We start from the raw sequence: 25,000 nt of genomic DNA, 5'->3' as shown, positions 1-25,000 counted from the left end.
TGAAACCTCAAAGAACACAGAGATGTTGATGGCGGTGCACATCTTTAACGTGAGAAGGTGCAACCAGTTGGATGGTCCCACACCAGAGCAGCCAAGTGCACTGTAGCAACAGCAGGGTTGCCATTTCTCAAGCCAGTGAATCAAAAAAATGGTTTTAAAACCGTAATTTTAGGGTTGACAAACTAGACAGTGTTTGCTTGAAAAGTCCCCCCCCCGACCACCACACACACACACACACACACACACACACACACACACACACACACTTATTCATAGTTTTGTCAGACTCTGGCGCTCAAAACATTTTGTCCAAATGCACCAGTGCTCCTCAGGATTGAAGTCGCACAACTGCATCCTCGCGCAGTTCACTCAGCAGGCACCGCTGATAGCCACAATTCCTCTGGTGAATTCTAATATGGCAACTTCAGTGGCTGCAATTAACACTAATTGCCTTACAAAGCGCCACGTCTGAGGGAAGCAAACAGAATTCTAAATTCTGAGACTAAATTCTCCTTAATTTTGAAGCTGCGCTGTCCAAGATGTCGGCGCCCATGGATGAATAGCTCACGTGTGTTTCAGAATGTGTGCGGCATTTGTCACCTTAAGGTCAAGGACATGGAGTGACTATCTCCCAAATACAATTAGGGCAAAGGAAGTGGACAACTATCTGAAAGAGCCCAGTGTGGCTCTGATGAATTGCTGCCGTTTATTTCTCTTAAAGTGGCTGGAGGCCTGCTGTGGCTGCTCTAGTCAACAGCTACACTGTCGCACAACATCGCCATTACAACCATATCATTTTGTGTGCTGGGTAAATTATAGTGCAGGGATCACTGTTTCCCTCAACTGTAAGACTTTTCACTTGTCTACAGTTAGGAAAATAAAAGCTCTCGCGTGTGTGAACTGAAATCGTAGAAGATGTTGTATCACGAAGACAGAGGCAATTTTTTTGAACAATTGTTACGATCAAAGATGCTCAATGTCCAATGGTGGATTTCTGAAGAAACTGATCCTGTGTTTTGTAACTCTTTTTAAATGGTGTTACACAAACTGCAGAGAGTAGTTTTTGTAGGAGGGTGATGCAGGCGGTTCCATCAATGTCTTGTTTCTTTCAATCTGAAGGTCCTCAGCAGTGATTGTTTCATTAATGATTCTCATTTGACTGATGCCAGGAAAGTGCAACCAAGTGGCAAATTAAACCAGAACGCTAATTTGTCAGCACAAATCCTCAAATTGAGATTGGCACAAGAGAGACGCCAGTTGTGGCACTTGTTGCACAGCAATCAACAGGATGTGAAATCTGCTTTTGGGATGAGGGAGGGCATCAATTTTTGATTACATTTGCTTGATTTCAATAGCTGCAAAAGCCCCCAATTTTTTTTATTTTATTTTTTAATAGAGTGGCAACATCATGTATAACTAAAGAAACCCAATTAAGCGATACAATAATAGATGACAATGTAAGCCTTTTGCTCCTCGTCTAATGTTCCAGCGGTGGACAGAAAGCCCTGAAAGTTATGCAACCACGTGTGACATGTTCACATCCAGCACTGACACTTAACCTGCTCTCACCTGACTGCTGCTCAGTGGCCTCATCATGTCCATGAAAAAAAACAAACCCATCTTGAAACAGTGCAGAGAGAATCCTATTAAAGTCAACAGGATGAAGGCTTAGTGGAAAGCTGTGAATCCTCCTTTGTCCGCATCTTTATCCGCCTTCTCCATCCTACCCTCAGACAGATAGGACTACAAAAGCAAAGGCAGACGTTATTATTTTTTGCTTAGCCAAAGTAATTAATTCTACTACGAGGCGTATAAGAGAAGATTCATAAAGCGCACCCCATCACCAGGCACAATGGATGAAACTGATGCTTCAAACCCTTATAGGTGACACAAAGAATGAAGCCTCATATGCCTGAGAACATCATTTAGAATTTAAAATACATCCCTCAGGAATATACATATATATATGTAATCTATTAGGTCTAAAAAGAAACGTGAGCAAGTGCAAGACTCACACGCAAGCATTTGTGTAGAAAAACATCTGGAAACCTCACGCTAATTCTCAGGATATTTTACACTTGTCATAAATCCAGATGTGTGTCCTTGAAATATTAAAGTGTTTTTTGTCCCCTAACAATAAGGTTAGAAGCCAGTTTCTGGACAGAGACATAGAAATGCATTAGTGAGTGGTGGAGTCCCTCAAAGGAGTGTCAAGGATCCTCTTTCTTTCTTTCTTTCTTTTCAGAACTTCCCTACCAGGAGCTTGTGCCACCTCTTCAGCCACTCCCTTCTCTCCCTCCCTTCACTCTGTTTTTCTCTTCCACCTTGGCCGCCACTCTGTTGTTTCAGTCTGTCTCTCTGTGTTTTCAACTTTTTTGGTCTGGCAGTGATCAAATCCTGCCAGACCACACGCTGCGGCTCTGCCAGTGTGGGACTTGAACTCGTCCTCGTGGAAAGCACTGAGGCGGCTGCATCTCTGAGCCTGCAAAACAACTCTGCTTTACTCCTCCGTCGCCGGGAGCTTTCCCCCATTCCTCTGTCAGAGGAATCAAGCAGCTCACATCCCATCTGTGAGACAGCTGCAAAAGGTGCTTCTAAGATTATTACTCCTTTCCGCTGTGTGCCGCTGGATAATTTTAGCGTAATTGCTATGTATAGTTTCATTTTCTTCTAAGCTGCAGTTTGCAATTAATCAAAATTTACTATACACAAAACTTTGAGGGCAAAAGGAAGCTACATAAAGTGTTAAGTTGGACATAAACAAGGAGTCTAACAGTGATTTATGGGAACCCGCAGGTATATATTTAAGAAAAAAACTCTGTTGTAAATTAGCAAAATTGTTTAATGGAGCATAAATGTCCCTGGGATGAGAGGGTGGGAAGGCAATAGGGAGCTAAGAGACTTCTCACGGCTCCGGAAGTCGCCCGGGGATCGTCTCATTCCACATTCATCACAGAGACGTCGAGTCTTTGTACTGAGGTTTGGGCCTGCCGGGCTTCTCACCCAAAGCCATGTTGTTGTTTGATGATGGTGGAGGGACTCGACAGTGTCGGGTCACAAACACCGTGACTCAGCCGCAGCTGACATTCACACAATGGAAGGTCAACAACAGTAAATAAAACCTGAACACGTTGCCTTTCTCTGTCATAAATGAACAAGGCAACACCTAAAGCTGTAGTGGGAAGTGAAGTTGACAGTTGCAGGAAGTGAACTTCTAGAGCTGGAGATTAATGATGACCGGCTCTTGTTGGTTCAGTCACACGCAGACGTGCGTTTCCATATGCTGTGAGGGTTTTCAGAGAAAGGAGTTTGTCCTGTTAAGACCTATGAAAGATTGTGTTGTTTTGACCTATTTTTAGAACTACACAGACACGCAAGAGCAAAGTAAAAAATAATCAGTGAAGTGTAAAAGAAAACATAATAAAAAAAAAGTCCCTTTAACCGTGAAAATGTTTTCTTCTTATTTTTCTTTTTAAATCCAAAGTTGTCTTTTTATTCCTGGTGCTTTAACCCTAATATCCTCGGCGTCTTGTGCGCATGTGTTTGCGTGTTTAGCCTAGGCGGGGTGTATCGACGGGTCAGTGGTGGGATGAAGTGTAATCCAGTCATTAATGAGAAGGAGAAGACCAAGGGTGCCTGCCAGCTGCACACTGAAGGCGGCACATAGAAGGAATCAGGCCCTAAATCCTCCTGACACACTGCCTGCTTAGAAACTCACTTTAATCAAGGTCTCACAGCTGCCCTGGCCCTCGCCACACACACACACACACACACACGCACACGCACACGCACACGCACACGCACACGCACACGCACACGCACACACACACGCACACACACGCACACAAAGAGTGAAATCTTGATCGTCAGGCTTGTGTCTGACTCTCCACATGCAGCCCGACAGGCTCAGCAGATGGAGTCTCAGTATTTGATTAGGAGGAGGAATTAACACGACAGAACTTCCTGTTTCTCTTTTCCCTCTTCTGTAAGAGGGTTCAGTCCAGGTTTTCCGGCAACCTCAGAAGACACCTCTTTCTTTTTGCTCTTTCCACCTGTCAGCCCTGGGTGAAGGTGAGAAGTCAATTCCCCAGTTGTTGAAATTGGAAAAACACAGGACGCTGGTGGAAGGATTTGGTTTTTATTTGAGTCCTTTAAAAAAAAATTAAAAAGCAGATGATTTCTCAGCGCTGCGCGTGTTTTTGTTCTAAACTCGATTCACAAAGACCCCTTTTGTTTAATCCCTACAGCTTTCCTTGGCTTTGTCTTCCTGACATCAGGGGCTGGATTGGCAGAAAGCAGAAGATAATGACAGAGATGGAACTCCAGGGTTCTGACCCCACTTTGTCTTCTCCCTCACTGTACACCGGGTTCTATTTTAATGAGGACGGTTGGCTCTTGCTGCTTTTTTTAATTATCTCTCTCAGGTCAACCGGCTCATGTCAAAACATCATGACACCGTGATAACGTGTTTTTTCAAGGCGTGGACCTTTGCTGTCGAGCATCTTTGACTCTCTGTTGTTAGACACTTTCCTCTTTATCTGATGTTGCTGGAGGCAGTCTGTCTCTTTTTATTCTACTATTCTTGTTATTGTGTGTCTTCAGTGAATTTTGGTGAGTGTTAGATTACAACTGGAATTAATTAATTTCGATGGGATTCTCGGACAAAGCTGTGAGGCCAAAGAGCAAAGATGTTGCTATTCACCAGGATGTTTGAATCAGAGAGGAAAATGACAGAATTTAGTTCCATGTGTAATCTTTTGATTGGTTGATTAATTTGCTCAGGTCAAATTGCAAGGGCATGACTTGTTTTTAGCCGTGACCTAAAATTACATATCATTAATTCATCAGTCTCATGATGTATTGCATTGAGTGGTTTTGCAATATGTGAGGTCACTTGTGCCTTTACTGCATTTTGATATCGCTGTTTATCGCTGAATACAGGATGGAGGGGCTCTTTTAACCTCAAATTTTGGTTGACAGACTCAGTTTCTGCTCGTCACATTGATTCATCTTTTTCTCATTAGTTCTCTCTTCTCTTTTTTCAACATACATGTCCTTTCCCATTATCCTGCCAATTTAACATTGCGTGCGATTCTTTTTATCTTGCCCCGAGCTTCCTGCGGCACCGTCTGCTCCAGATAAATGTTATTATCAAACCATTTCCCCCCTTCGACTCTTCCACATTGCGCTCAATCTCAATCTCAGAGGCTGAAATCTACGATATTTACCGTGATAAGTCCACCCTCCGCCCCTCATGACTAAGACACAGCTCACTTTGGAGGAATGAAAGTGTCTGCACCTGCACAGTTGGTGGTAATAGCACATTTGTTTGTGTGTGCGTGTGTGCGTGTGTGTGCGTGTGTGTGCGTGTGTGTGCGTGTGTGTGTGTGTGTGTGTGTGTGTGTGTGTGTGTGTGTGTGTGTGTGTGTGCGCATCTGTTAAACACACACGGGCTGTCGGAATGCATCTGATATCTTTAATTTCCATTGAAGATCCTCAGCCTTGTTGCTCAGTCTTTTCTCCAACTGCTTTTCACTTCTTTCCTTAACATAAAAACCATTTGGCTGAGTTTGCCACAACAGATCGAGCATGGAATTATTTGTAAATATACGATGAGTCATAAGTTGTGTCACCAGTTATTGGAAAAATACTGCAACTGGGCTGGTTCAGTTTATTTTCTAAGCTAGGTTTTCAAATTCAGTGGAGCTGTTCAGGTGCGTTCCAATCAGCTGCACCCTGCTGCCAGGATGGAGGTCATGCCAGCTGCCCTTCGTCTTCAACACCACCCGCCCTCTTTGTTATTTTTCTATAAATACAAGAAAACTCTGCATCCCACAGCGGTTTCAATCCAGCGCCACCCCCAGGAGCAGATACAAGGGCCAGGAATCTCGGAAATTGGTTGGGGATGAAACCTTTAATCCCTCTGTGTTTGGCAGCATCATTATTTCGCCGAGGAGAGGATGGTGGCGGTGGAATTGTAAAAAAAAAAAAAAAGGAGAAGAAGAGGAAGTCGCATCAAGTTAAGAGGATGGAGAAAATGAGTTGCTGCAAAATTGTGGAGTGAGAACAAGGTTGCATGTGTGTTTGTTGGGTTTTTGCACATTAAAGGGATTTTTTTCCCTCAGGATGATGTGTATTTCTTTTAATGTTATATCAGCCAACACCAGGTCAGAGAGCCGCAGCTTTTTTGTCTCCTCACAGGAGATTTCCCTCAAATCCCTGAAAGGAGTGTCTGTGGTTGGAGACTCACAAGCACTGGACTCCAAAACAAACACACACCAACACACACACAAACAAGCTGGGCTAAAACACTCCATATAACATACAAACACTTGGGGAAAAGTCCAGTCCAGGAAGAAATTAGATGGGATTCTGCAGTGATGTCTCCGCTGTGTCCCTCTGCTCGGGAAGACGGCTGCTGCTGCTGCCAATTATATCTGCTCCCCTTTGCTTCATGACTGCCCTGTTTTTTTTTTTTTTTTTTCAACTTCATCTTTGTAGCTCTGGGTGAGCGAGTGACACAGCGTTGGGATTGGTTGAAGGTGGCATTCTCCAGTGGAAGCTCTTTGAATATTCTTTTTTCTTTCTGTCTCTGATCTGCCTCGCTGCTTTCCCCTTTCTCTCTCGGCCTAAAGTTGAGCAAACTGAGAAAGCTGAACAAACGTTGATCAGTTTTGCAAACAAAAAAAAAAATGAAAAAGTTTTCGTGATTGGCTTCATGAGCTTCTCTGTAACCTCCGTCCGTCTGACTTGTTGGTTATTAAAACCATATTCCACCTCTCCTTTTTTTTCAGGGGAGATATGTGCTTTCAAGATCTACGGGCAGGATGCACCATTCGAGGCTGTGGTGCTGAACCGCACATCGGGCGAGGGGGTGTTGAAGGCAAGCAGCCCTGTGGACTGTGAGAGCCAGAAGGAGTACACCTTCATCATCCAGGCGTACGACTGTGGGGCCGGACCGAGCGGCGCTGACTGGAAGAAATCGCACAAGTGAGTTGTCAGCCACGTCAATCCATGTGAGGCTGGTATAGAGCTGGGAAAAAACAGTTTAGTGCATGACAGTTGTGCAGAGATTAGCAGAAGGTTGCTGGTTCAATTCCCCAGCCGGGGCATTCCTGTGAGGAGCCGTGTTGTTCCTGAACTCCTCCAGCTTTCTCCCGCAGTCCCAGAACATGAACATTTGGCAACTCTAAATTGTGCCTGAGTGTGGATGGATGGTTGATGACTTGTCCTGGGTGTGACCCACCGTCACCCTGAGACAGCTGGGAGAGGCCCCGAGTGCATGGTGGACTTTTAGAGAAAAGCCGCTGTCAATTGTTTACCTTAATTCTTACTTTGCCAGCACTTTTCCACTTCAATCCTTTGTGCGTCAGCCGCTGGCTGTTTAATGCAGCTTTAATGCTCAGTTATAAAACGGTGGCTCTGTATTAAAGCTGTCACATGGAGCTAATTATTATTTATCTGCTGAACGACTCGTTTGTTCAGCTGTCAAAGTCGTTCTCGTTCAAAAGGGGGTGGACAGCATGACGTAGGAACACTTGTTAATGTCAAATGTCTTTTAACTGTTATGCTGCTGCTGCTGCTGCTGCTGCTGCTACAAAAAAAAAAAAAAGTCGTTAAGTTCCTCTCAAGTCTCAATTATTGCAGTAATGACTTTTCTCCCCCTGAAAAATGAAATTCTGTTTGAGCCTCTGAGTCAAAACTCTCAGCTTTCTAAAATAAGGGTGGGTACTTCAATAATAGATACACTTTTGAATCTTAATTAAGTTCACAATGCACACAGGAAAAAGGTAAAAAAAACATAAATTTATGGAGAGGCCCAACTTCAGCTGTTTGTTTTCGTCCTTTTTGTTTTTTGACGTTCTCTTCCCCAGCAGAGGGAAGTTATGGTGAAGAGAAACTGGTGAGCTTGCTAATGCTACAGTACTAGCAAGTCAGACGCACAATATTTTTAGTTGGTGGTGTTGTACTTTTTCTGTTTCCAAGCCTAGTGTGGAAGACCCCATTCACAGCTCAATCCAACAAAAACATGTGTGGCCCAACAGCACTCACTCACATTAATATGAGGTGATGCAGGTAAAGTGTCTTCTTCAAGGACACCATTTATTATTGGATGACTCACTCTACCTGCTGAGCTACTGGCGGCAGGTAAACCAAGACAATGGCTTCTTAGCGTGAGAGTAACAACAGTAACATTGGTTGCAAATTTGGAACATAGTTTACGTTAGTTTATGGTACTTTGTGGGTCTGCACTCCCTGCACTTGCTCACAGAGGAGTGAACTTGGGTCTGTCTGAAACATTACAACTGTGAATGAAAACTATCAGCAAAACACACACTGGCTCACACTGCCAGGCGTGAGCATTCCTGCTCCTTGAGTAGTTCTTCTTGGACTATTAGTGAAAAGACGTCCTACTTCTATGAGACCAGTGAGCTTTTGCCTGGATTGTGATCTCAACCTCACGACAAATAATGCTGTGCATGGGTCTTAATAAAACATATTGGGTCACCAAAAGACTAAAGTGAGCCACAGTTAGCAACATCGACTGATGGGGGTGGGGTATACTGAAGAGACAGTTACGTTCTGAGGATTTATCTCCCTAATGGCCCATCAGTATCCAAAGTTTCAGGAACAGCAGGCCTGGGGGTCGGAAAAAAAAGTATGACTCTGCCGCAGCCTGAACAGGAAGCAGGAGAGACACTTATCAGCCCGAGGATCTGGGATGAATTTCACCAGCGCATGATAAATGATGCCTGCGTGTGTGTGTGCTAGGGTGTGCGTGCGTGTGTGTGTGTGTGTGTGTGATGTTATCGCCATGTATATTCCAAACAGGGCTCATTACGCTAATGCCATTAATTAGCCAGATGTGCCTCGTCAGATACACTGAGAGCTGATGTCACAGAAGGTCAGCGGAGGAGAGGAACGCTACCATACATCTGATTTATGACGTCATTTATATACTTTAGTGCCCAAATGTTTACTGGAGCGCTGAGTTAATACCTCCAGCTGCTTTTCCTAACGGAAGGGTGCGTGTGTGCCTGTATGTGTAGATGGAACACTTTATAGGTCGAAAAGAAGCACTAGTGGTGGTGGACGAGCCTTAAAAGCCTTGAAATGAAGTGTCAAGAGGCTCTGACAATCTATTTGAAACGCATAAAGGCTTAACTTTGATAATCACTTCTCATTTGTCAGGCTATTTAGGACTGATAAATAAATTTGAAGCCTCAGAAGTATTTACTTACACCCTCCTGCTTTCAGCTGACTGTGATTAAGATGAACGGGGAAATAACAAAGGTGCTAATCAATTTTAATCACCCGTAATGACTTTCAGAGATTTTTTTTCAGTCCCTCTTCTTTCCTCCTTCCCTGTAGTCATCAATCACTCTTACCTTACTTTCCTCGTGTCTTTGTCTTCCCAACCTTTTCTTGCTGCCGTCTCCATGCCCAGAGCGGTGGTTCACGTCCAGGTGGACGACGTCAACGAGTTCAGTCCGGTGTTCAGGGAGCCACTCTACAAGGCCTCGCTGACGGAGCACAAGATCTACGACAGCATACTGCAGGTGTCAGTGAGCCGTGTTTGCCTTAGCTCGTCACAGCGTCACTCAGGGTTGAAATGCCACCCATTCCCGCTTAACTGTTGTGGAGTTTCACAGTCAGGAGTAACTCCCCCCAATGAACACCAGAGGTAGTGCCAAGGACCTCCACGTTTTATTGGTTTAGTTTTAAAGGCGCCAAAAGAAAACTGCCACGTGTCCTCTCTGTCTTGTCTTATACAATCTAAATTGGATTGAAAACAGCAACAAGGAGCTGCTGCGTACCTGTCAGCAAACATGAGATCAGCAAGGAATGTTGGAGTCCACTCACAGTGTATTATTTCCTGAACTTATTTCTGTTCCTCTGCATTTCCTGATCTCATTGCACACTCTTGATCACACTTGTGTGTGCTTGCTGTGCACATTTCTGTGCTTGGCACCAAGAGAGAAAAAGACACCAAAGAAATTTTCAATACTTGATAGACATATTCAAAGTCGCAAAAATGTAGCAACATTGGGTGATGTTTATCGGTATGTTTGCAAGAACTTGTAATGAGCGAGCGAGCTGGTGTACATTAAATAATAATGATTTGATTAAAGGAGCACTAGCATTCATTCAGGTGTGAATAGAGAATGACAGCCGGCTGAATGTTTGTGTGTTGCAGGTGGAGGCTTGGGACCAGGACTGTTCACCACAGTACAGCCAAATCTGCAACTATGAAATCGTCACTGCAGGCACTCCATTTGCAATCGACCGCAATGGTTAGTGCGTGCGTGTGTGTGTGTGTGTGTGTGTGTGTGTGTGTGTGTGTGTGTGTGTGTGTGTGTGTGTGTGTGTGTGTGTCTGGCTGAAAGAATGGCGAGATGGGACAGTGGTTTCAGCGGGCGACGTGATGAGGAGTGATGTGTGTGTCAGAGAGAGGCGGCGCAGCCAAGCCGCGCAAACTTTTCAGTCTCTGCCTGCCTGGAGGCTTCATTTAATTCAGATTGACTCTGCATTATCAGCCAAGGCGGCGTCGCAATTGTATGCCGCCGGGCCTTGAGCGCTCGCCGGCTCCAGTTTTTTTTTCCGTCTCACGGCGAACCAAACTGAGCAGTGACTCAAGGCTTTCCGTTCATCTCCAGCCCAATAAACAAACCCCAAATTGAAAGATCTTTTCAACAGAGTGAAGAAGAAGAAAAAAAACTCCACTGGAGTCGAGTTAAAAACAAACAAATAAAATTCTACTAGCTCCAGCAGTGGATGTGACTCTCCATCACTTCTGCCATTATATTACTGTCCCATCACTTCACAATCTCTCTGCACTTCATCAGTGACGTCCGTCTGACCTCCAGCTCTTGCCGAGGGAATGAAAGACACAAACAAACAGTAACTGGGGAGAAAAAAGAAAAAAACCCTTTCACATTTTTTTCAGAGGAGAAAAACATCCAATAATGGAATGGACTTTTTCACTTGGCGAGAAGCAGATTTGATGTTACAGCGACAAAACACCACAGCAGCTGCTTATTTTTTCAATTTCCTTTTGTCGCCTCTCTCAGTCGCGGCGTCACGTCCTTTCCAGTCCTTTCCAGTTCCTTTTTCGCTCTAGTCATGATTGTGGGCAGCTCCCTGCGTATGACGTTGTCTTGGTCCCTCCCAACCATCTCCTCGTGCCAGCCTGAGTGCAGCGCCATGCAAACTGGAGCGGTGCTGGAGGGCTTTGTCACAGTGTAAATGTGTCTTGAATTCTACCAGAGGATCCGGCAGAAAAAAAACACTTCTCTTCTTCTGAGTGCGTCTCTCTCTGTGTTGTGTTTCAGCACTCTTAGAATAATAACTCCTGGTTATCTTGGCTTGCTTTTTTTTTTAAGTTACCTTATTGTGCGACTCATTTTCTCCTCTGAGGCAAAATTACAATCTGGGAAAAAAAAGCTAAAAGTCTTTTCCACTTCATAGAACAGTGTCGTACAGTAGATCAGTGAGGGAAATACAATAGCTGCTGAGTATTGTGTGTCTTTTGATGCATGCGGCTGCCTCTGAAAATAATTAGACTATAGCAGCCTTCATTCAAGTTATTTCTTTAATAGTTTTGTATTTCAGGAATATGGTGGAAGCCTAGTGTGGAACACTTACAGGGATTTTCTAGCATGAAATGAACTAGAAACTACACTAACAACAACGTATTAAAATGACAAAATTGTCTGTCTGCTGTTGGAATTTACTGATGAGAGAAAAATGTTCGACGCTGAAGTGACCTGGTCTCTGAACAACAGCTAATTCAGCTGACAAAATTAATGTGTTTTTGTTTGTTTGTTTTTTTAAATAGATTGCACCAAATTATTCAGAATGGGTCTTTTCATATTATTATTAAAATCCAACAGAGACAAATTCAGGAACAGCAAATATTTACAAACTAACAATACAAGGTCATGTACATGTTTGTATATATTTTACAGGTCCCAGGTAACTTGGCAGTGGTATTATTGCCCTTTGTGACATCACAGAAGGCAGATCTCCAGAATTGGATATTTTACCATAAACCTTAAGCAGAGAAAGAAAAATAAGTAAAAGACGAACTTTTAGCATTTTTGCCATTGACGACGACCTCCAGTCTCATTGACAGGTTGCCACATGCCAAGTGCCACATTACCAAATATAAACCCTTGCAGATCTTGTGAAGACAATCGGCCAATTAACGGCTGACTTTAACCTCGTGAAGCCTTTTGAATGGAAACGTCCCCAAGAGGTCGATGGGTGAGCAACACATGGTGGGAGCGTGGCTTTTCCTGCTCGCCTCCCCATCATCCCTCTCTCACCCACCCTCCGCTCGGTGGTGCCGTGCTCTCAGCTGATCCCTTCCAGTGATCCATTCCTCCGCCCCTCTCCTCCCTGACAGCAACCAGAGTGACAGCCTCTCGTACGCACCAGCCTCCAGGTGTAAAAACCAGAGAAATAACTTCAGCCGCCCCCTTAGGTCGAGAGGCAAGACTGTGACAGCACCAGCTGATGGAAAATAGCAGCAAATAAAGATCAGTGGTTTGTCTGTAGAAACAGCTTCCCTGGGACGTTCCACTGCATCGCTGCTTCACTTTCAGTGTGACGCTCACTCTTCTGCTCGAGGACTCATCGTCCTGAATCAATGCAGCCTGACAGTCTTGTACGTCTGCAGCTCTTCTTCAAATCCTCAACTACTTGCAGATGAGAGAAGCACACTTAAAACTATCATCTCTCTCCAAATTGAGCCCCCCGCCCAAATAAATGATGCCTGATTGGAGAAATTGTTATTTTTCCGTTTCTTAATCCCTACTTAATGATGTCCCTTCATTTTTATGCTAAAATAAATTATGTGCAAAAAAATACATATTAGAAAAAGAAAGATGGAAATATAAATATTGGATACTTAATCCTGTGAATATTTTGTGATGATTTGATAAATTCCTCACTTACGCTAAAAGATTTAGATATTGCACGTGTTGTAGGCAAAATATTTCTTGTTTTACACTTACACTTTATGGGCTAATTTGAGACTAAGTGACAGGACATTTGTGAATGCTTCCTATAGGAAGAAGAGCTTCTTTAACTGCCTCAGACAAAGTATGCGACAGTGCACAGCTGGTGGCGCACTAGAGCCTCCATCACGGCTGTCGAGCAGGAGGAACCTCTGACTCCACCCGCCTCTCCACTGGCTTTTCTCAAAGATCCGCAGGCCTGCAGTGTCACACGGTCCCTGCAGTGTTGCCCTGGCGACGGGTGAAGATCGTCCATCACTGCAATCTCACTTCCACAGTTTACAGGGAGACGTAGTTTAGTTTCAAATGCGACACCGGTGGGTTTGGAACCGTGAGCATTGAAAAGAGTTGACTAATTGCTGCTTGGTGTCTCTCTCTCTCTCTCGCTCTCTCTCCCTCTCTCTTCCCCCCACCCCCTTTCCCTGATTTGTTGTTTCCGCCGTCTCGTCTGTCTTTCAGGCAACATCAGGAACACGGAGAGGCTGAGCTTTGACAAGCAGCAGAGCTACAAGATCATGGTGACAGCCTTCGACTGTGGGCAGAAGAGAGCCAAGGAGGACGTGGCCGTGCACATCGATGTAAAGCCTGTCTGCAAACCTGGATGGCAAGGTCAGAGACGCTTTCCCAAGCACCCTTAATTTGCGTCTCAGCGGGTGACACAAACGGACTCGTTACTGCGTCCCCAGGGGACAAAGTGCAATGGGATATTAAAAGTGAAACTGGCAGTTTTTTGAAGGAAAACCTTTGTTCCCTGGAGGGAATTCTCCCCTTTGTGGCAAGCGTCTCTTGAGGAAATCAGAAGAGCTGCCAAAAATCCTCCAGAGGAAAAGGAGGAGTTTTTTTTTTTATCTCCTCTTCCTCCCCCTTCTGTTTTAAACATGCTAGCAGCTTGGCATTCAATGCAGCCCAGCTCCCCTGCTGCTTCACCTGTCAGTGCTGACGGCACCTCAGAAGTCAAAATCACGCAGCAACCAAGCAGGAAGGAGAAGATAGGAGAGCAGAGGAAACTCGGGGGAGTAAAAGAGGAAACAAACAGTAGCAAAAAAAAATTAATCACAGAACCGGAAGAGTGATGTAGAAATATGTGACTTTGTACTGTTTTGTTATTGTAGATGTACAGCTAAAGGGCGGCTCTTCCTTACATTCCTTTCAAGATCGGCTCACCTGTTTCATTCAATGTCTTCATGCCCTCATACAGTGCGGAGGAGCTCTGATAACAAAGTTTTTTTTTAAAATTTCACAAGAGATGTGGCAGAGTCATTATCCAATTGTTTAAAAATACTCGTATTTGATTTATAAAACGTTTTTTTATATATATAAAAAGCAATATCGATAGTTGACATAGGTCTACATAACACTTATAAGTAAATTAACTAATTAGTTCAAGTTAATTGGTTTTAGCTCCCCAAATGCATTCATGGACTGATGTTTCTCAGCATCTTGCAATGTTTCGCTCCATTAAATTCAGCGTGAATTGAAGATGATTTTTGTTAATGCCGCGTGGGGCATAACCTCTCTGATCTGCTGATGCTATGAGAGGACACACTAAACACGGCTGACAGATGAACGGCAGTAATGAACACTGGGGGACACTCAGTGAGAGAAATGTCAGCACGTATCACAGAGGGACGGAGGAAAAGCCAAGCAATCGTCCACTTTGTCTCCGATGGCGGAAGAACTTTCCGTAAATGTCATCTTCATGTCCCTACAGGAAGAGGGACGATAGAAAAGAAAGGATTTGATGTTTGATTTGTCTGGAAGACAATTTTTCCCAAGTACGAGTGATAAACATCTCTCGTTCGACAACAAATGTTGGAAACAAACAACACCTGGAAATTTTAAAGTAAAATGATGATGTGGGTAAAAAAAACAAACAAACAGAAAAAAAAACAAGCTTCTCTGCCAGTCTCTCACTTTTCACCTGCAGCTAGCACCTCTTTTTCCCCCTCGAAGAGCACTGATTGATTTGGTCCTTTTTCTCCAAGCCGCAAATAAATCATACAGGAAGTTTGTCAGAAGAATCTGAGAACTCTTGGCTCGTTCTTTGTGGTGCGAGCACCACAGTTAAACCCGAAACAAGAAAACAAAGAAACTGATACTCCTGTTCTAATTCTGATCCAAGACAAGTTGATTTGAAGCTGACTACCTTGACATGTTTCCATGGCAGCTTCCGTCTTCCTCAGAAGGTCACCTGGGTCGTGTTATGGGGTGGGTGACGCATTCATATCAGCTGGTATCACGGAGGTGTTTCCCACCTGTCAGATTTTTGACAGGTGGGAAACACCTCGCGCTGTCGGTCCGCTCCTCCCCTCTAGGACTGTGCTCCAGGTATGGGATGGATGGCATATATGCTATATATATGCTAATGAAGACACAATGAATGAATGAACTTCATTCACCCAATAAGACTGAGATGTCGTGGCAGCTGGATCTTATTCTTCCTGAGAGAGTCAGCCCTTTGTGAGGTTCCAACAAGTAAACTGTCACACACACACACCATGGAAGACAGTTCAGTTCTACGAATGAAACATAATGTTGTGATGCAGTCAAGCAGATGATGCAGCCATTTGTCTCTGCAGCCACTTAGACTCTGTGTGCAAAGGTCAGCGGTGCTTCGGGAGTTTAGTTTTTCTCCAGAGGATCCCTTAACACCCAGAGAGGCCAAGTGTGTGGAGCTTGACTTCACCTCTCACTCCTCCTCTTCCTCCTCCTCCTCTCCTCTTCTTCCTCCCCCTCCTCCTTCTCCTCCTCCACCGTCTCCTCCTTCTTCTCCTCCACCGCCTTCTCCCCCTCCTCCTCCTCGCCTGCACCTGAGCAGAAGCAGATTTTCTGTTCGTGCAGAAACGAAAGAAAAACACTTGCTGGAAAGAGCTCACGCACACACACACACACACACACAGGAATACATTCACGTGCACGGCCGCACTTGTCATAAATTTCGTTTGCAATTCCAATCCAGTGATTCTTGACAATCGCACACACACCATGTATGAAACCGGGTGATAAGAATGTGGCAACTGGCCGACAGACTGACAGCAGAGAAAATGGTCCTCACCAGTACGGAGAACGGCTGTCACGTCGGCGGTGCCTTCCACTCTCCCCGTGACCTGACCTCCGCTGGACTCGATGGGGAAAATTTCCACCTTGTAAATTGCACAGCTGTTTGCTTTGCTGCCTGTCATTCAGGAACTCTGTGGTTGACGGAGTGGCGGTGAGGTGGGAGGGTCACATTTTTATCAATGTCACTTCTGCATCCATGCAAGTCGCTGTTGATGGATGAAAGGCGCTAATTGGCCAAAGCCTACATGGATGTGCATTTTCCATTTGACAAAGAGGCTGATGGCGTCTCTCCGTTCAGTTTGTGTTGTGTCTGTATCTTCAAGGATGGAACAAGCGAGTGGACTACGAGCCTGGAACCGGGAGCAGGCAGCTGTTTCCCAAGATGCACTTGGAGACGTGCGGAGGCCTCCTGTCTGGTGTCAAGGCCATGGTGGAGCTACAGACCAATCACATTGGGAAGGGCTGCGACCGGGAAACATACAGTGAAAAGTCTCTGCAAAAGCTTTGCGGTAAGTAGGGAGACGGAGAGGGAAAAAAACGAGTCAACTCAGGACACAGCACGGGAAGGATGGAGGGAAATGCTTTGTTGGAAAAAGTGCGGTGCTATTTTGAGAGTGGAGGCTTGTTGAACAGCAAAGGGTAGGAATATTAATGAGACAAGGAAAAATTTAATTCAAAGAAGAAATTACGACTTGACATCTGACCCAGAGCATATTAATATTTCCGTGCCATTTAAAATCCTGTTGGCAATTTTAAGTTTATCGTCATTTTAAATTAAATTTCCCAAAGCTATTATGAGCTATGACTTATTTAAATGGCTTTTGCACCATTATGTACTCTATACAGCTAATGGTAAGCAGACAAATAGAATGGATTAGAATTAATTCCCAATTAGATAAGCACAGCGGTCGTTGACAGCTCACTTTGTGTGAAGGTTTGCTATTTTGCAAAGAGGTGAGATCAGGCTTAAACTTGGAATCGTTGTTTTTGCAGCAGCAGCAGCAGCAGCAGCAGATTAAAACAGGTTTTGTTATTAGCAAACATGACATGAACAGAAAACACAGCAACGGCATCCGTGTGAATGATGCAGGTGCTGAGTCCGGCAGCATGGACCTCCTCCCTGCTCCCGGCCCGTCCACCAACTGGACGGCATCCCTCCTGACGGACAGCGGCCGCGACAGCGACCTCATTTACAGGTTCGACGGCCGGCAGGCTGCCAACATTCCTGACCATGTGGTTCCCCAGAACCTGACGGACCAGTTCACCGTGGCCACCTGGATGAAACACGGGCCCAGTCCTGGACTCAGGGCTGAGAAGGAAACGCTGCTGTGCAACTCTGACAAAACGGGTGAGGAAGAAAAACCAAATGTTTCTTCAACATCTCATGCTGCCATTCTGCCCATATTTCTGGACAACATAATAAAAAAAAATGGATTTCCGCATAATTGCATCTCTCTTAGAATTGTGGACGTCATGATATGGTTGGGTTTAATTAGGCCAACACTGAGGCCCGCAGTGACCATTGCCCTTTGTAAAGTTTTACAGCTTTTTCCTCCTCCTACGTATGAACCGTGTAATTAAGCAGGCCATCTGTACACTGCTCCCTCACACAACGCTCCCACAGATGGCTTATTAGCTTTTACCAAGCGTTTTAGGCTTATTTTGTTCTGTAAAGCTGCAGAAACCTTCCTGTCCGACCTTTTGGGTTATAAATAAATATATATTTTTTTATTTGGAAGACTTTGCCGAAGGAGCTGAAGGGCCAGATTATTGTAATTAGTAGTAGTAGTATCATTAATTATTATTATTATTATTATTATTATTATTATTATTATTGCTATGTGTAGCACGCCCATTGTTACACAGCAGAACATGTCAATTCTGAATTCATGAAATGCAGATAAATTAACATGAGTAAACATGCAGTGTCAAATAATGCAAAATATGGATGATATGGGTCCTTCTCTACAACTGTTACATAAGAAAAAAACATTTATCATTAAAAGTTGCTTCACGCCTAACAAACAGATTGAACAGATGTAAAAACAGAAACAGAAATGTAATGACCACGCTTCACACGCTTGACCATTCAAACTGCTCATACCTGGAGAGATGCCTGACTCGCATGCTATGTTATGTATGTGAAGTCGAGTGGAGCGCACGTGAATGCCAGATTGCACTGATGTTACCCTGAATTATTTTGTGTAACAAAGTGCGTGACAGTGCTGAACTCTTGACGGACGTCTCCAGGCAGCACACGTTGAGAAAATGGGAATCCCCGCTCTGCTCGTCCTCTTCTGTTGCGCCGTAGCTAAGAATCCCTTTACAGTTATCGAGAAGTGTGTCAGAGCTGCGTCGCTTGATGTTTTATTCTGAAAAAAGAAGAATTCCGCAGCAGTAAGTCTCAGATAACCTCTGGATAACCTGATATTCAAATGTGTATATATATATATATATATATATACGCATATATATATATATATGTATATACTAATATAGTACTATTATAATAATTTACAAATATTTTTCTCTTTGTGCATGTTTTTGGTGCAGTGGTTAGCACCGCTGCCTCACAGCAAGAAGGTTGCAGGTTCGATTTCGGACCTGGGGACTTTCCGTATGTGCCTTGCATGTTCTCGCTGTGTCTGCGTAGGTTCTCTTTGGATTCTCCGGCTTCATCCAACTATTCAAAAACATGCATGTGAGGCTAAATTGGAAAAATTGTCCGTAGGTGTGTGTGTGAATGGTAATGGTTGTTTGCCTTTGTTTGTCTATTTATGTGGCCCTGCGATGAAGGAGTGACTTGTCCAGGGTGTCACCCTGCCTTCGCCCTATGACATCTGGGATCACCGACCCCCGTGACCCTGGGGTGCAGGAGGAAGCGGGTCTAAAAGATGACTGACTGACGTTTTTGTGTGTGTGTGTGTGTGTGTGTGTGTGTGTGTGTGTGTGTGTGTGTGTGTGCACTTGTGATCTCTCCCCGTCCCAGAAACGAACCGGCACCATTACTCTCTGTACGTTCACAACTGCCGCCTGGTGTTTCTGCTCAGGAGGGATTTCACCCAGGTGGACGTCTTCCGACCGGCGGAGTTCCACTGGAAACTGGAGCAGGTGAGGGGGAGAGTGTGTGTGTGTGCTCTCTGAGTTCACACATTGATTTAGGGTGATTACCTGCAGCAGCTGAAGGGCTATTATTATTCCTACAGTGAAGATAGAAGCTCCCTGTTGTAATTAACGCACTGCCTCTATCACTCTATCACCCACGCAAATGCACACACACACACACACACACACACACACACACACACACACACACACGCACACACACACACACACAGGAAAAGCTTCCATTGTAAACTCTACCTGGTCTATAAATAACAGCTCACCCAGCAGCACAGGTGATGCTCGTTGAGTGTTTCTGAATTCATTTGCAGCGGAGCTGCTGCAGAGGCTCTCGGTAAAGCACGCGTGCTGTTTATCCCCTGCTGCAATTATCCTGCGAATGTGATCTGATGCACAATTTAAATAAATAAATAAATCCAAAGAACAGCAGTCTTAAAATCTTTGAGAGTGGAATCTAGCCAATCCTCCCGCAAGACATCCTCCTTAAAAGCGTCTCAGTTGCTCTGGAAGGTTTACATTTCGTGCTCAAGGACACATCAGTAGTAAAAGCCGCCGCATCATTCAGCCACAGCTCCGCAGCTCCGCAGCCCAGGAGGCAGGCAGCAAGGAGGAAAACAAGGGAATAAGAAAACAGGATCCCCGGAGTCCAAAAGATATTAAAGATAAGCTGATGAACTCCACTGCAGACTCTCACGGATAATGGGCCTCAGATGTAAATCTAATCTAATTACTCACTCCTGGGATGCAGCATATATGGAAAGTAGAAAGGACTTCTTCATTACAGCTCTCATGAGTTGTTGTTTTTTTTGCCTGCTGAGCAGGTTATGAAAGACATTATATTTTATTTTGGGGCCCAATGTGCTCAAGGCTTTTTTTTCCCTCATTTTTTTGTGATTTTAATGACAAATTACAAAGTGTTTTCCAAGCATTTGCTCTGGCAAGCAGCTGCAGGTTTTTTTTTATTTTTATCTTGGTCAAAGATAGAATTTGAAAAGGTTTTCCTCCCTTCTGTACCTTTTTATTTACTGTTGTTATTATTGTTAATCTGGAAGATGGAGTCAAGGGCGGCGAGCACACACCCTCAACACCAAGCACTATTACCCGCTTCATTTTTAACCCCTGTTCTCTTCTCCCCCGTCCGTTCACAATGGCAGATTTCGCGGAAATACCTACGTTAGTTTGTGAAACATGATTTTCTGTGTGAGGAACGACCTTATTGACGTCAAAGAGGAAAGCATCTTTTACCGCAGTCAATTCCCCTCTGTGCTGTAGTTTAATCTCACTGCAAAATGGTGCAAAGAATCTACAGCTGCCTGAAAATATCCAAGCGTCAATGTTTGCCCTCAAGCAGTGCACATTTTCTTTTTTTTTGTCAGAGAGAATTGAGTGCATTGGTGTTGAAAACAGAACTAAACAAAATGAACAAACAAACAAAAAGAACACGAGGTATTTGGAGATATTTGCATCTGCATGCAAGACGTAGGTGTATTGGACTGATTGATTTGAATGCTGGAAATGTGGGCATGTGCATTATTTTCTCTCAGATCGATGTTTCATTCTTTGTATTGTATCTTAATGCTGCAACAGGTTCCAACATGATGATTTGCAACTGAAACCAGATTTAAAATATTCAAAATCCTGCTTTAAAATGCTAGAATTTTCTTACGTGAAAATGCCTTGTCGCTGGAAAAAGATTGGAGAACGGTTGTATAATATTTTACAGTGTATGGAGTGTTTTCTTTTTAAACAGCTGCTTCTTCATCATCTTTTACTAATGATTTGATTGTAAACAGATGGTGTACACAGTGTAAACAACATTTTATTACCTAGAAACTAAATACACTTTAAAAGTTAATGACTAAAATGTGGGACTGCAGCTGGGAACATGTTCGCTAGTTAGCGGATACCAAGCTTAGCTAGTCTGCTAGCTGCGGTTCGCCACATGGACTGCATCTAGGGTTGCCACCCGTCCCATTTTTCCCAGAATTGTTCTCTTTTTTCACCACCTGTACCGGGAAAAATGAAATCTCTCCCAGGAAAATGACAAAACCTCATTTGATTTCCGTCTGTGGTCTAGATAGGGTTGCCAACCCTCCCTTAAAATACGCGATTGTCCCATATTTGGCAACTAAAAAACCTGTCCCGTAGAATGAACTGTATGAACTGATACGGGACGCATTTCACTTTGTCCCGTATATTTTGGGGAGGTGGCAACCCTAACTGCATCACCAACATGCTGTTTGCTTTGTCCACCGGTTTACACACTCCTTTTGGCCAACTTCTCAGCGCGGGCGACCTTCTGAACTCAGAACATGAAGTATTTCGCAGCGAAGCGCGCCATATGGAAGAGATTCTGGAATGGCGAGGCGGGAGGGGCCAGCTCAGCGGCTTGTCTGCTGGCCCCGTTCCTCCTCCTGCGTTGCACTTAGAGTGGACACTCGATGGCTTCCGTGAAAACTCCATTTAGCTCTATTGATTTTGCAATTTTCACCCCGTGGGGGCGGAGGGAAGGTTGAAAGGAAGCTGGCGAAGAGAGACGGAGGCAGAGTGAACCTTCAATTTTCCTCGTCGATTGAACACAGCGAAGGAATGTCTCGTCTCAGAAACATTCACCTTCGAGTACAGCGCGACTGGCACAATATGCCAATTTTTCCCTCACCTTCCAATGGTCCTTAAGATGAATCAGTCCTCCCCGCACATTTTTTACACTCCTTGACTCCGGAGAGCCTCTTGGAGTAATCCACATGTAAAGACTTTCACTGGCAGTCAGGCTGGAACTAGAACTCACATATCTAATGTGCACAACTTCATATGACGCTGAATGGGAGAGTGGAGTAAAAGCATAAATAAGGAAAGACAAATGGTGTTTTTTATTATGTATTAGAGCAGCAGCTGGTGACTCCATGCTGAGACCTTGTCATTCTGTTATTTATAGTCATATTGACAGAAATATTGGAAGTAACATTTGAAGCAAAATATTCAATTCCGCGTAAAGAAAAAGTTAATGAGAGTGTATTGATCCCCAGTCAATGGCAAGGTGACATTGCAAAAAATAGTTTTTATTCAAGTGTTTGACGCTGAATCTGACTTTTCTTTATTTTTAAGGTGACAACACCAACATTATGGTTTCGCCCAGAGTTTCTGCCTGCTTGTCATTCAGCAGCAAGACTCTGGGATTGAAGGGCAGGTTGAGACCATATCACACATTAAATCACCCGGTAACTCGGCCCAAAGCTCTTTCACATAGATTATATTGATTTTTGCTCGAGTTGCCAGATTGAAGATATGTGTGTTCCATTATAGAAGCTGTGGCTCCTTCTGTCAGCTTTTTGTTGTTGTTGCTGTTCATTCCGGTCAACTTTAACAAACACAGACATCTAGTAGAGGTCCAATACAAGTTCACAAGTTTACTAAAAGACTAATCCAGCATGAAAACCAGACACATCCAGAACTTGGAGATTTACAGTGATTTACAGCAATTTGATCAACGGCATCTTGCCGCTGTAGTTGCAGGTGGCTCACGTTAAAATGTGGAAAGCAACGTTGTTTACAGCGTTTGGCATCGAGAGAACGCCAGAAATAGTCGTACATTTTCCACGACTGGATACGAAAATTGAAATCGATTTGAACCGAGACATTATGATTGACCTCTCCTTCAGTCTGTGACAGTTCCCACATAGAGCAAAAACAAAAGTTTATCGCTTGGGATTATTGACGGAGGACGTTCGATATTTATAGTGATGAACACATGGAGAGGGAGTCTGAGCAGGGCGCGCGATTGAGGTGGAGCATTGATCTGTGTTTCTGGTATATGAGGTTTTTTCTTTCTTCTCTACACTTCTCTGCAGGGGTCCGGCAAACTAGATGTTCAGAAAATATTGAGATCCGTCACAATGTTTTTTTTTCCCACTCAGGTCTGTGATTTATTTATTTATTTTTTTTAAATATAGTGGGCATGAGTCAACAATTTCTCTCTTCTGTTAGCTGCCGTTTCACATCAGTCACAAAGAACTGTACATGTCACACCCTGCATGTTGAAAATCAGAGGTTAACTGCCCAGCTTTGCTAAATTACACTGCTGGGAATAGGCCGGATTTTGCAGTGCTATGTATTGTTTGTGGCTCCAGTTCGATTTGAACCAGACGTGCTGCTCGGCTCTGGCAGCTTCTGCAGTCACTTTTGCTTTTTCATCTTCTGCTGCAGCCGCTTCTTCTGTGTCCTCTGCCTATTGGAAGCTGCCTTTTGTTCCTAGGGACAGTGATGTCCAGCCAGCGGTTTGGCCGAAGAATGTCCCCCGACCCCTCCCCTGCTGTTGTTATTCAAATAGTCGGAGAGTGTACTGTTCAGACAGTAAACAGCAGGCAGTGACTGAAAAGACTCAGGAACGGCAGCAGTACAAATCATGTGAGGGGACGCAGTTATCTGTGCAGTTTCTCCGTGATTTGTCGGTCGGGGTTTGTGACGATGGCATTAAAAGTCATCTCCTGGTTTACAGCCCGACAGTGTCAGTCTCTGTTCTTCACTCTGCCACTGCGCTGCTGGTGTCAATATTTTCTCTTTGATGCATGTTTGCAGGGCAGCAGCCTGTCCTGTGCTGCTGCCCTCTGAGCAGGTGGTTAACACACACATCTTGACCCAAGACACACACACACACGCACACACACACACACACGCACGCACGCACACACACACACACACACACACACACACACACACACACACAAAGCTTCCTACCACTACCAAAATGTTGTAAGCAGAGGGCAAGTTCTCTGCACAAGGTGGCCACCGTGATGCTCTCCTCGTGCGAGAAATGTCAAGTTTGGTTCTCTTCACATCTCTCACCGTGCTGCCTTTGAAACATGGATGTTCAGCAGCGATGGTGATCAGTGAGATGTCAGCTTGAGATTTGATCCCATGCATGACTATAACAATCTTTCTTGACTTATTGTGAAAAAATAGAGAGAAACATAACTAGTTAAAGAACACAAACCAAAAACAATGACACATATAAAAAGGCTCGGGCAAGGCCTTTGTAAAAAAGTCTTTAGGCTACTTTTCAAAGAATTCACAGCCTGTGGTGCTCTCTGATGGTCGGGGAGAGCATTCCACAGGCTGGGAGCAGCCGAGCAGAAGGCTCGATCACCCATGCTGTGCAGCTTGGTTCTGTGGACCTTGCGGAGATTGGCTGTGCCAGAGCAGAGAGTGCATGAGGAGGTCTGGGGAATAAGAAGTTCCTTTAGGGAGACTGGGGCATTTCCATGTACACACTAGTGGGTGAGGAGGGAGATCTTATATTCAATCCTGAGTTCCACAGGGAGCCAGTGCAGTGATATCAGGATGGGGTAATATGGTCATATTTGTGCACCCACATCAGGATCCTAGCAGCGCTGTTTTGAATGCATTGGAGCTTGCAAATGCTCTTGCTAGGGAGCCCGATGAGGAGAGCATTGCAATAATCTCGCCTGGAGGAGACAAAGGCGTGTAACAGTTTTTCAGCAACAGGCAGAGAAAGTGAGAGGCGGAGTTTGGCAAAGTTCCTAAGGTGGTTGAAGGAGTTCTTGCACAGATTCTTGATGTGAGTGTCAAACGTCAGGTGGGAGTCCATACTCACACCCAGGATGATGACAGCAACAGAGAGTGGAATTACCTGACCAGCAAAGGTGATAGAGGTTATGGGGATGATCGAACAGCCACACAGACAGGTTGTCGGTGTGGCTGGTGATGGAGATGATGAAAGGGCTGTAGGGGGTGTCGGCTCCGTCCTGATGTAAAGCTGCATGTCATCGACATAGCAG

At 44.4% G+C, this 25,000-nt stretch overlaps 1 protein-coding gene across 1 annotated transcript in view; it reads left to right on the top strand.

The window, feature by feature from the left end:
• clstn2a (calsyntenin 2a) overlaps positions 1–25,000 on the top strand; it is a 108,768-nt gene that overhangs the window by 64,571 nt on the left and 19,197 nt on the right. The window contains exons 3-9 of the mRNA XM_076021087.1: positions 6,795–6,990; positions 9,449–9,560; positions 10,199–10,295; positions 13,482–13,631; positions 16,406–16,591; positions 17,173–17,430; positions 19,072–19,193. Of these exons, the coding sequence (XP_075877202.1) occupies positions 6,795–6,990; positions 9,449–9,560; positions 10,199–10,295; positions 13,482–13,631; positions 16,406–16,591; positions 17,173–17,430; positions 19,072–19,193 (1,121 nt within the window). The remainder of the gene's footprint in view (positions 1–6,794; positions 6,991–9,448; positions 9,561–10,198; positions 10,296–13,481; positions 13,632–16,405; positions 16,592–17,172; positions 17,431–19,071; positions 19,194–25,000) is intronic.

Source organism: Nelusetta ayraudi, unplaced genomic scaffold (genome assembly GCF_046127955.1).
Source record: "Nelusetta ayraudi isolate G7.1 ecotype Tasmania unplaced genomic scaffold, CSIRO-AGI_Nayr_v1 ptg000011l, whole genome shotgun sequence".
NCBI classification, from domain to species: domain Eukaryota; kingdom Metazoa; phylum Chordata; class Actinopteri; order Tetraodontiformes; family Monacanthidae; genus Nelusetta; species Nelusetta ayraudi.
The sequence above is the reverse complement of the archived record's forward strand: the minus strand, read 5'-3'. Positions and strand labels throughout refer to the sequence as shown.